The sequence below is a fragment of the Mobula hypostoma genome, chromosome 7, assembly GCF_963921235.1.
Source record: "Mobula hypostoma chromosome 7, sMobHyp1.1, whole genome shotgun sequence".
Classification (NCBI taxonomy): domain Eukaryota; kingdom Metazoa; phylum Chordata; class Chondrichthyes; order Myliobatiformes; family Myliobatidae; genus Mobula; species Mobula hypostoma.
The window spans coordinates 161076473-161089136 of NC_086103.1; the positions used below are offsets into that span (position 1 = coordinate 161076473).

General features: G+C 41.4%; 1 protein-coding gene across 1 annotated transcript in view; it reads left to right on the forward strand.

The window, feature by feature from the left end:
- Nucleotides 1-1278: 1278 nt before the first annotated feature.
- The window catches only part of plekhb1 (pleckstrin homology domain containing B1), a 186903-nt gene continuing 175517 nt past the window's right edge, over nt 1279-12664 (forward strand). Inside the window, exon 1 of the mRNA XM_063054912.1 lies at nt 1279-1360. Within this exon, the coding sequence (XP_062910982.1) occupies nt 1279-1360 (82 nt within the window). The remainder of the gene's footprint in view (nt 1361-12664) is intronic.

The window sequence follows — 12664 nt, forward strand, 5'->3', positions numbered from 1 at the left end:
TAAAAGGAAAATTTGCAGAAAATAGGAGATATACAAACAGGATGTCGGGTAGACAAAAATAAATGATCTGCACAGGCTAGGGAAAAAAATAAAAAGGCAAAAAGAACATTAATCTGCACGCTGTTGATGAAACATCTGAAAATTATGGAAGTGACACAGGACTGGGTAACACACACAAAATGCTGGAGGAACTCAGCGAGCCAGGCGGCATCTATGGAAAAGTGTACAGTCGATGTTTTGGGCTGAGACCCTTCATCAGGTTCCCAGCATCTGCATATTTTCTCTTGTTTGTGACAGGACTGAGTAGTCTTGAGATTTACAATGTGAAAACTAACAATAAGCAAACAAAATGGCTTACACCAGAATGAACGGCAGATTAATTAAGATGGAATTGGACACTAACTCAGCAGTTTTAGCCATTCCACAAAATGAGTTTGAACAGCATTTCAAAGATTACCCTGCAGGTAATTAAGAACTTATATTTGAGAAAAAAAAACTCCTGTGGGAATGACATTCATAACAGTGAAATACATCAACTAAAAAGCCACATTGGGCTTGTATGTGGTAAAAATAAAAGGGTCAGCATTGTGGGATCATGATTGGCCGATACAACTACAGCATGATTGGAGATCCATCCACTATTTGCATGCCACATCTCCTGTAATCGAATCAACTGAAAGCAAATTAAGAAAGGTACTGGATGATGCCACAGCTGTCTTTGTGCTGTAAACCATGAGAACCGTTGCCCAACAGAAGGCAAACAGATGTTAGTGCCAACCCTTGTGCTTCTGGTTGGAAAGCATTATGGACCAAGGAAAGAACTTGTTGCTCAAAGGGATCATGAAAGTGATGAAAGCAGTCATCCGACTACAACAGTTGTTGTAGACAATGTATCTGAGAAAGCTTCTGATATGTTAATCAGCTAGTTACTTGTGAAATTTGCCTTAGTTTTAAGCTGGAAGAGAGTTCAAAGAGCTTCAGGAAAGTTGCAGGCATTTGGCTTTAGTATAAAGAATGAGAATGTACTTTGCATGCATTAAGGTTATTGCATGAACTTCAAGTGGAAGACAAAAAGCTCCTCATAAAAGTAGAAAAGAAAGGAGTCGATGAAGATATGAAAACAGAGGATTCGTCAGATGATGTTGTAAAGAGAGCATTAGAAGGATTATTAAGAGAATACTCCATTGAGCCAAATGCACCTTTCCAACATCAAGATGCACATCCGAGAAAGAAAAAGGAAAAGAAAGAGGAGAATGACATAAAAAAAGTGCTATGGAAATGGAAGAGGATAAACGAAACCTAATTTCTCAAGAAATTAGCCTATTCAGAGACATTCGCAAGAAACCAGTAGAAGAAAAAGGTGAGAAAAAGAAAGACAAGTTGAAAAGGAGAAAAGAAACAGAAAGAAAGAACATGAGTGAGAAGGAGAAAGGCATGAAAGAAGGAAGGTGAGAAAGAAAAAGATTGAGAGCGGGTTTAATAGAGAGAAAGAAGCTGGGACCAGGAGAGAAGCAAGGATTGAAGTACAGTAGATCTAGAGAGAAAAGCGAAGAAATGGAGAAAAATGGTATTCAGAGCTGTCAGAACCACTTCCTGCAGTTTTAGAGTCAACTCCTACAACCAACTTGGAGGAGGCCCGAATACCGGAGATTATTGCACAGCTACAAGTCTCACCTGCCAAACAAAGTGATCCGCTCATCAGGAAAGACATTTTCCCACAAGAGTAAGAGAGCCTCCATAGCAATTAAATCTTTAGGCCTGAATGAGACAATTTAAGATTTACTATGTTGTGGATGTCGATATAGCAGTTGTATTATATAGTATACTGTGTATATAAGTTGAGATGTATTCTATATTGAGTTGGAGTTTAAAGCTAACCAAGGAGGAGGTGTATTTAATATTTCAGTAATGTTTGAGTAATATTGTAAATATGTTGTTTGACTTAAGCATTCTTTATTGTTTACGTAATTAATTACAGGTTATCTTTATAGTTACATAAATAGCATACGTCATCACGCCATCACGTGATATGTGCACACCTTGTTTCAAGTAAAATCAAAACTAAGACCTATTCTGTTCGGCTCCCATCTTTTTCTTGCATTTAGTTTTTAAGTTTTGGAGTCACAAAACAGAGCAGGTTTCCCCCGGGGGCTCTGGTTTCCTCCCACACTCCAAAGTTGTATGGGTTAGGGTTAGTAAATTGTGGGCATGCTACGTTGGCACAAGAAGCATGGTGACACTTGTAGGATATCCCCAGCACATCCTCAGATTGTGTTGGTCATTAACACACACACAATGCACGTTATTGTATGTTCTGATGTTTCAATGTACATGCGACAAAAATGCTAATCTTTAATCTCACACATTCCAGCTTTGCAATCATGATTTAACATCTCATAAAAACATCTCACAACATAAGTTTAATGGCTGCTATAAGAATTCCAATAAAAATTATTTTATATCCTTAAATTATACACAGATGTCTGATAGCTTTTTGATAGATGCATTAGACTCCTTGGGAATTTGTTATTGTCCTTGAATATATTTCTGTACAATCACTCTCAGCAAAGGGCAGTATATGCTGATGATCTGATTCATACATCAACATCTGAAGGCAGAGCTGAGTAAGGGTATTTACCAATTTCCAATTTATCAATCAATAACAGAATTTTCAGATCACCACTTCTCGCTATTTCTTGAAAGGTTGCAGATATTATTATCTCACACGCTGATCAGTTCTGTAAAATTGACTCTTCATTAATTAGTATCTCTACACCTTGGCCACGTTCCTCGGTACGTCCTCTACTTAACAAAGTGGCCACTAAGTGTATATTTGTGGTCTTCTCCTGCTGCAGCCCATCCACTTCAAGTTTTTATATGTTGTGTGTACATCACTGTTGCAACACCTGGCTATTTGAGTTAGTCACCTTCCTGTCAGTTTGAATCACTCTGGCCATTCTCCCCTGACCTCACTCATTAACAAGGAATTTTCACCCACAAAACTGCCATTCACTGGATTTTTTTTTGTTTGTCGCGCCATTGCCTGTAATCTCTAGTGACCGTTGTGCGTGAAAACCCCAGGAGATTAGCAGTTTCCAAGATACTCAAATCAACCTGTCTGGCACCAACAATTATTCCGTGGTCAAAATCACTTAGATCACATCTCTTCTGCACTCCCAAGTTTGGTCTGAACAATATCTGAACCTCTTGATAATTTCTCATGTTTTTATACATTAAGTTGCTGCCACATGATTGATTGATTGATTCAATATTTGCAATAATGAGCAGGTGTACAATTGTACCTAATAAAGTGTATTCTGTCTTTGTATTCATGACATAACCTATGCCAATATTGCCAACCACATGAAGAATTGCTGATAAAGGGTTTGTTGGTTGTGACCAGAGTGGAAACTGATGAAACCTTTCTGTTCAAAAACAATCCCTACTGCTATTTTCTCTATCTCAGCATCGTTTCTGTCACTCTTAGAGGCTGGGTTAGACTGGAGTTTCACTAGAAGAATGATTTGGGATTTAATTGAAACTTACAAAATCTGCTAGCACTGGACAGAGGGGACAGGGAGCCACAGTCTTGTGTTACAGTGCAGGTGGTTTAGAATTGAGATGAGGAGGAATTTCTTTATTCAGAGGGAGCTGAACTTAGGAACCTCACTACAATGGAGGGCATGTCGCTAAATAGATTTAAGAAAGAGAAACATTTCTAGAGTAACACATACAAAATGCTGGGGGATCTCAGCGGGTCAGGCTGCATCTATGGAAAGGAATAAACAGTTGATGTTTCAGACTGAGACCCTTCAGCAGGACATTCTAGGCACAATATGCATCAAGGGACAGGTGTCAAGATGGAGAATGGCTTTTCCTGCTCCTATTTTCTCTTGTTTCTTAAGTACCTCTTTCTTACTACAACAGCTGGATTTGAGATTTATCTTTCCTCTTACCAATTAATTCCTCAAACATTTCTATAATGTCTTCCTTAGGCACCAACCTTCCTTTCAACAATAACCACCCTTATTTTTCAGTCTCTCCTCAGGATGTAAGTATTTTGATCTCCCATGAGTCCTGCAGGAGTACTTTAGGGATTTGAATAACCTCTTTATCTCTTTGAAAGCAATAGTGGCCAAGGAATTGAAGGTGCAATAAATGGCGGGTAGAAGCAAGCTAATACCATCATGGAAAGAAAAATATAAACGGAAGAATTAACCCATGTTGCTATTATGCATCTTCTAATGGCTATCTAGAGACATCAGTGGGAAATGCCCTCTGGCTCTCTTGGTTAGGGAATGGTTGTTCATGATATGCAGATGATTAAAAAACTTAATAAATTAAATAAAAATGTAAATTAGAAATTGTTAATCATGAGGACCTTCTGCTGCTAGGCCTCTGTTGTCTTTATGAGTATGTGGATTTCAAAAAAAGCTTCACAATTATACTGAAAAGTCCTAATCGGGGAGAGACAACTAAATCTCTTAACGGATTTCTGATCAGTTCCTTTTCATGACTATAATTTTTATAATATTTCAATGCTTTTTCTGTATTTTGAAGGCTTGAGGAAATTCAAATCAATACAAATGAAAAGACTTGAAATTTCCTTTTGAAGTTTAGAGATCAGAAACCAGGAAGGAATTATAAATATTATGTGGCCAAGAGAAAAAGAGGAATTACTGCAGGTGCAAATTTGCATTTTAGGCATTGCAGCATTTTCCTTTATGAATTCTTGAAAAAACTTTGCACCCAAAGTTAACAGGAAAGACATTTGTCCTAATAATCTCTAACAATGAATCAGAAAATAGTAGAGTACAGAAAACAATCATTTGAACCATTATGTATGCAGCAGCTCTTTGAAGGAATAATGCAATTAGTCCTAATCCAATACTTGTTCTTGTAGCTCATTTAAGATTTTCCCTTTAATTATTTATCCATTCTCTTTCACAGTCTCATTCTGAATCTGATCCACTACCCTTTCAGGCGATATATTTCTATCATTATTGCAATTTCCTTCCTTCAGTCAGTTGTTTGCCACTTTCCTCTATCCCTCCCATTACCCATGTCCACTGACATAAGAAATTGTTTCCCTTTATTACTTTAATGAATTCAAATACTTCTGTTCCATCAAATACCCTGTTAGCCTTTCCTGCACAGAGAACAGTCCAGTTACCCAGATGTCCTGGCATGTTTTTTTGTTGCATGAATGCTGTTATTGGCACATTGCACCAGCACACCACAGCAAATTCCATATACATGTAAATGTATATGGTGAATCAAGTTCATCCTTGATCATTTGCTCATTCTTGTTTCCATTCTAATAAGTGTCCTTTCTACCACTTTTAAGGTTTTGATATCTCTCTGATTTCCAGAATTGATTATAATATTGTAGTTGAGATCCAACAGCATTTTAAATAAAGGTTTAGCATGACTTTCTTGTTGTGATACTTAATTTATAAAGCATAGAATCCTGCTAACTTTTACTATTGCTTAATTTGTCCTGCCACATTCAAAAACTTCCCAGCAATATGCGAATGCTGCTGGGCCACTCTATCCCTGTACTCTCTTCAATTATTGTACTGCTTCCTTTAAGTTGCATTGTTTCTTTCATCTTGAGCTGTTACACTTCTGCACATTAAATTTTGCATGCATCTGTCTATTTCAAATTGCTGTCTACATTTTTCTGAAGTTGTTAACCCTCTCCTCATGGTTTACTACATTTTGAATTTTAGTTCATCTGCACACCTTGAAGTTATGTTCTCTATATTCAAGCTTATATCCCTAGAATATGCAAAAAATATGAAATGACCCTAGCATCATTTCAAGTTCAAGGTGCACAACACAATGCATATAACTCACACACAACACAAAGTAATATTACTACAAATAAATTAGCAAATAATAAGGTGCATTTACCACACACGTTAAAAAATAAACTACTGGTGTTCCATTTGTGATGAGACCTGAGTGGTGGCAGGGAGTTCAGTAGTTTCATGGCCTGGGGGAAGAAGCTGCTTCCTACCCTAATAGTTCTTGTCCTAATGCTACGGTACCTCCTGGCTGATGGTAGTGGTTCAAAGAGATTCAAGGATGGATGGGAGGAATCTTGTCAATGCTAAGGGTCTTGGAAGTGCAGAGTACCAGATAAATATCTCGGAATGGTGGAACTACTACTACTACGTTGACTCAGGCCTAGGGGGCCGGCGTCGGGTACAATGATGGACTCTCCACTTCTCCCTCTCCCTCATCAGTGTGTTCAGTTCATCTCCAGTAGCCGTGCTGCTGTCTTCTGGGAGCGTGTTGACCATAGTCTTGGGAGGGCACCCAGGGTCATCCTCCCATGCTTGGGCTCCCATATGATGACTAGGCTGGCAGGTAGCTCGGGGTGGAGGGTGAAAGGGAGACCCCAATGTTTCTCCAGGAAGTCCTTGCAATCCTTTATTCTCAAATGGCTGAGTTGGATTGATCTTGTAGACAAGAAAACCAGGTAGATTTTCTGCTTTTATTGCATGGTAGCCAGAGTTGTAATTATATTCAAAAACTTGGTTGATATGTCACCAGTTCCTTCAGAAAACCTTGACAGAACCCAGAACATTTGTTGTAATCTATTCAACTTGCAGCTCCTCAACATCATAGAGTCATAGATCATTACAGTCCAGATACAGGCTCTTCTGCCCCCAGCCTCCCCCCTCCCCCTTCTGATCCCAGCTCTCTTTTCCGTGCCGGGTCTTTACCATCCCCTCCGACCTTCAACTGTCGGAGGCAGAACACTCTGTTCTCAGTAAGGGTCTCACGTTTGTCCCCCTTCGCCCACACCTCAGCGAGTTCCGTGTTCGCCATGATGCGGAACTTTTCTTCCGCCGTCTCCGTCTCCGAGCCTACTTCTTCGGCAAGGACTCTTCCACCCCCACCGATGACCCCTTCTCTCGTCTTCAACCCTCCTCTTCTTCATGGACACCCCGCTCTGGTCTTCTGCCTGCTCTGGATCTCTTTATTGCCAACTGCCGACGGGACATCAACCGTCTCGACTTCACCGCACCTTGTCCCCATTCCAACCTCACTCCTTCGGAACGCTCTGCTCTCCACTCCCTCCGCACTAATCCTAACATTATTATTAAACCTGCTGATAAAGGGGGTGCTGTTGTAGTCTGGCGTACTGACCTCTACCTTGCCGAGGCACAGCGACAACTCGCGGATACCTCCTCTTATTTACCCCTCGATCGTGACCCCACTAAGGAGCACCAGGCCATTGTCTCCCACACTATCAACGACTTCATCCGCTCAGGGGATCTCCCATCCACTGCTACCAACCTTATAGTTCCCACACCCCGCACTTCCCGTTTCTACCTCCTACCCAAGATCCACAAACCTGCCTGTCCTGGCCGACCTATTGTCTCAGCTTGCTCCTGCCCCACCGAACTCGTTTCTGCATACCTCGACACTGTTTTATCACCCCTTGTTCAATCCCTTCCGACCTATGTTCGTGACACTTCTCACGCTCTTAAACTTTTCGATGATTTTAAGTTCCCTGGCCCCCACCGCTTTATTTTCACCATGGATGTCCAGTCCTTATATACTTCCATCCCCCATCAGGAAGGTCTCAAAGCTCTACGCTTCTTTTTGGATTCCAGACCTAATCAGTTCCCCTCTACCACCACTCTGCTCCGTCTAGCGGAATTAGCCCTTACTCTTAATAATTTCTCCTTTTGCTCCTCCCATTTCCTCCAAACTAAAGGTGTAGCTATGGGCACCCGTATGGGTCCTAGCTATGCCTGCCTTTTTGTTGGGTTTCTGGAACAATCTATGTTCCGTGCCCATTCTGGTATCTGTCCCCCACTTTTCCTTCGCTACATCGACGACTGCATTGGCGCTGCTTCCTGCACGCATGCAGAACTCGTTGACTTTATTAACTTTGCCTCCAACTTTTACCCTGCCCTCAAGTTTACCTGGTCCATTTCCGACACCTCCCTCCCCTTTCTAGATCTTTCTGTCTCTGTCTCTGGAGACAGCTTATCCACTGATGTCTACTATAAGCCTACTGACTCTCACAGCTATCTGGACTATTCCTCTTCTCACCCTGTCTCTTGCAAAAACGCCATCCCCTTCTCGCAATTCCTCCGTCTCCGCCGCATCTGCTCTCAGGATGAGGCTTTTCATTCTAGGACGAGGGAGATGTCTTCATTTTTTAAAGAAAGGGGCTTCCCTTCCTCCACTATCAACTCTGCTCTTAAACACATCTCCCCCATTTCACGTACATCTGCTCTCACTCCATCCTCCCACCACCCCACTAGGAATAGGGTTCCCCTGGTCCTCACCTACCACCCCACCAGCCTTCGGGTCCAACATATTATTCTCCGTAACTTCCGCCACCTCCAACGGAATCCCACCACTAAGCACATCTTTCCCTCCCCCCCTCTCTCTGCATTCCGCAGGGATCGCTCCCTACACAACTCCCTTGTCCATTCGTTCCCCCCCATCCCTCCCCACTGATCTCCCTCCTGGCACTTATCCGTGTAAGCGGAACAAGTGCTACTCATGCCCTTACACTTCCTCCCTTACCACCATTCAGGGCCCCAAACAGTCCTTCCAGGTGAGGCATCACTTCACCTGTGAGTCGACTGGGGTGATATACTGCGTCCGGTGCTCCCGATGTGGCCTTTTATATATTGGTGAGACCCGACGCAGACTGGGAGACCGCTTTGCTGAACATCTACGCTCTGTCCGCCAGAGAAAGCAGGATCTCCCAGTGGCCACACATTTTAATTCCACATCCCATTCCCATTCTGACATGTCTATCCACGGCCTCCTCTACTGTAAAGATGAAGCCACGCTCAGGTTGGAGGAACAACACCTTATATTCCGTCTGGGTAGCCTCCAACCTGATGGCATGAACATTGACTTCTCTAACTTCCGCTAGGCCCCACCTCCCCCTCATACCCCATCTGTTACTCATTTTTATGCACACATTCTTTCTCTCACTCTCCTTTTTCTCCCTCTGTCCCTCTGAATATACCTCTTGCCCATCCTCTGGGTCACCCCCCCCCCCCGTCTTTCTTCCCGGACCTCCTGTCCCATGATCCTCTCGTATCCCCTTTTGCCTATCACCTGTCCAGCTCTCGGCTCTATCCCTCCCCCTCCTGTCTTCTCCTATCATTTTGCATCTCCCCCTCCCCTTCCAGCTTTCAAATCCCTTACTCACTCTTCCTTCAGTTAGTCCTGATGAAGGGTCTCGGCCTGAAACGTCGACTGTACCTCTTCCTATAGATGCTGCCTGGCCTGCTGCGTTCACCAGCAACTATGATGTGTGTTGCTTGAATTTCCAGCATCTGCAGAATTCCTGTTGTATACCTGGACCATAGCAGCTCTACATACCCATCATATCTATATGCTTACTCAAACCGCTTAGATGTTCTGATGAAGGGTTTCAGCCCAAAACCTCTCCATTGATGCTGCCTGACCTGCTGAAGTCTTCCACAATTTCATGTGTGCTTCTCTTAAAAGTTGCAATCGTACCTGCATCCACCACTTCTGCTGGCAGCTCGTTCCACACTAGCACCACCTCTGAGTGAAGAAGTTTTCCCTCAGGTTCCCCTTAAATATTTCACCTTTCATCTTCAAACTAGATCTCCAGTTCTAGTCTCATCGAGCCTAGTGGAAAAATCTTCCCATCTATACCTCTCGTAATTTTGTATACCTCTATCAAATTGCCCCTCATTCTCCCAAACTCCAGGGAATAAAGTCTTATAACTCAAGTCCTTAAGTCCTGGCAATATCCTGGTAATTTTTCTCTGCACTCTTTTAATCTTATTGATGATCAGAACTATACACAATACTCCACATTAGGCCCCACCAATGTCTTATACAACTTCAGCATAATATCCTAGTTTTTCTTCTCAATACTTTGATTAATGAAGGCCAATGTGCCAAAACCCCTTTACGCCCCTATCTACCTGTGATTCAATTTTCAAGGTATCTGTATCCCCAGGTCCTTCTGTTCTACCACACTCCTCAGTGTCCCGCTGTTCACTGTGCACGTTCTACCCTGGTCTTGTCCTCCCAAAGTGCAATGCCTGACACTTGGCCACATTAAATTCCATCTGCTATTTTTCAGCCAATTTTTTCAGTTGGTCCATGTGGTAATAATAAACCAATGCAATTTAATTCCATTTCTAATTGCAGCTTGAATTCCAAGTAACACAATAAGGATAGTGTTCTGTGCATATAGTATATGACAGAATATCTTAAAATGTCTTCCTCAGATAAAGGATTCTCTTCAATGTAGTGTTCAGATCACATAGATCCAAACAAATCAAAAGCTTGTTTAGATTATCCACACATAGTAAGTTTGCTATCCAAGCAGGAGGATGATTGCTGGCAGGGTGATATCTTCCTCCGCCACTCTTACAAATTCAACTTTAGTTTCTCTTTTACAGATTGAAGAATGCATCCTGGAGGCTATAATGAGGGTTGCTTAGTCTAATCCAGCTCAAGATGGTATTTATGCAATATGACTAGATCAGGTAGAATTTATTTTATTTTCACAAAACCTTTAGATTTCCAAAGCAGTCTTATTGCTACTATTACTGATAGTTTCTGAATTATTTAATTATATTCATTTAAATTTCCCACCTGGGACTTGAGGTCATGTCTCTAGGTTATCTGTCAAGGCCTTTAGTGTTACTCTAACAGCCATGGGGAATTGGGTAGGTTAAAGCAGCAAATTAACAATAACAGTATTAATGTTAACAGGATTAACAAAATTAAACTAATATGTTTAATTTTACTTTTGGGTATTCGACAGACTGTAAATGAACATTGAAATTTTATTGGTCTTGGTTGGTGCCATACCTTTCTCCCTCCAAAAAAAACACACACGCACACACACACACACACACACACACACACACACACACACACACGCACACACACACAAACACACACACACACACACACACACACACACACACACACACACACACACAGAGTTACATCACACTCTGTCTACACATCTCGCTGCCTCGGTACAGCAGCCAGCAGGATCAAAGATCCTACCCATCTTCTTCCCCTCCCATAGGGCAGAAGATATAAAGACCTGATAGCATGTACCACCAACATCAAGAACACTTCTATCGTGCTGCTAAAAAACTATTGAATGGTTCCCTACCAGGATAAGATGAACTCCTGACCCCACAATCTACCTGACTGTGACCTTGCACCTTACAGTTTGCCTGCATTGCACTTTCCCTGTATTGTAACACTTTATTCTGCATTCCATTATTGTTTTACCTCAATGCATTGCTGTACTGAATTGATCTGTATGCACAAGACAAGTTTTCATTGTACCTCGGTAAATGTGACAATAATCACCCTTTTTACCAATTTACAAATCCACGACCTAATTATTCCTTCATTTTAGCTCCACTATTTATCTTGTGATTTATACTCCTTTATAGTCTTTGCATTTTACTGCAGCAGTGAAATAAATTTCACGTCATTAAGACAGTGTTAATAAATCTAATTCTGATTCGTTGTGTCTGGATGAAAAGTAGGCATGCAGATTAATCCCACCTTCCTGTACTTGGTCAATGACAGGTCTTCAAGTGCACATTCTGGCACTTTTTAAAATGATGAAGGGTTTTACCTTTAACATCTTTTCAGGCTGATTTCCATTATTATATTCTAAGTGAAAATACTCATGTAAGTCCCGCATAAGATTATACATTTAAAACCAAAGGCTACAGGAGCATACTTAGGCTACTCGGTCCATCAAGTCTGCTCTGCCTTTCCTTCGTGGCTAATTTCTTACCCCTCTCAAGTCTATTCTCCTGCCTTCTCCCTGCAATCCTTGATGCCATTCAACCTCCGCTTTAAATATACCCATGACTTGGCCTCCACAGCCATCGGTGGCAACGAATTCCATAGATTCACTATGTCTCCTCTCAGCCTCCTAGGTTCAACAGAAAACACTCTCATTCTGCCCAGTCTTTCATTATAAATAACAAAGTTCCAGTCCTGACAACAACATCATAAATTTGTTTTGCGCCTCCCCACCTCCAGTACAAACACATCTTTCCAGTAATGTGATCAGAAATTTATACAGAACCTATGCTGAAGTCTAACTAGTGCTATTTATATTTCAGGCATAACCTCTAAGCATTAGCTATTAAAGAAAAGCATTCCATATGCCTATTAGCTCTCAGAAGAAATCTGTGGATATCTGCTTCAAGGTCTCTTTCTTCATTTACACTGCACAATATCCTCTCAATAATTGTATGTTCCCTTCCATTATCATACTTCATTACCTGAAACTTTTCTAAATAAAATTGCATTTGCCACTTCTCGACCCAAATGACCTCCTCGATATCCTCATTGGGAAGTTTTTCCTCCTCTCTTGTCAAGCACAAAGTCAATTTTTTAATGTTATCTGTCGGCACCTTCATTTATATTTTAACTGCATTTAAATCTAAATCATTAAGATATACAACAAAAAAACAAGTGCTCAGCATTGTGGAACCCCGTTGATAACTGGCTTTCAATCACAAATCAGATATCCATTTTGACCTTTGTTTTTGCCAATGATCCAGTTTTGGGTTCAAATTGCCCCTTTCCCTTGCATCCTATATACCTTTAACAAAAGAGATTCTGCAGAAGCTGGAAATCCAGA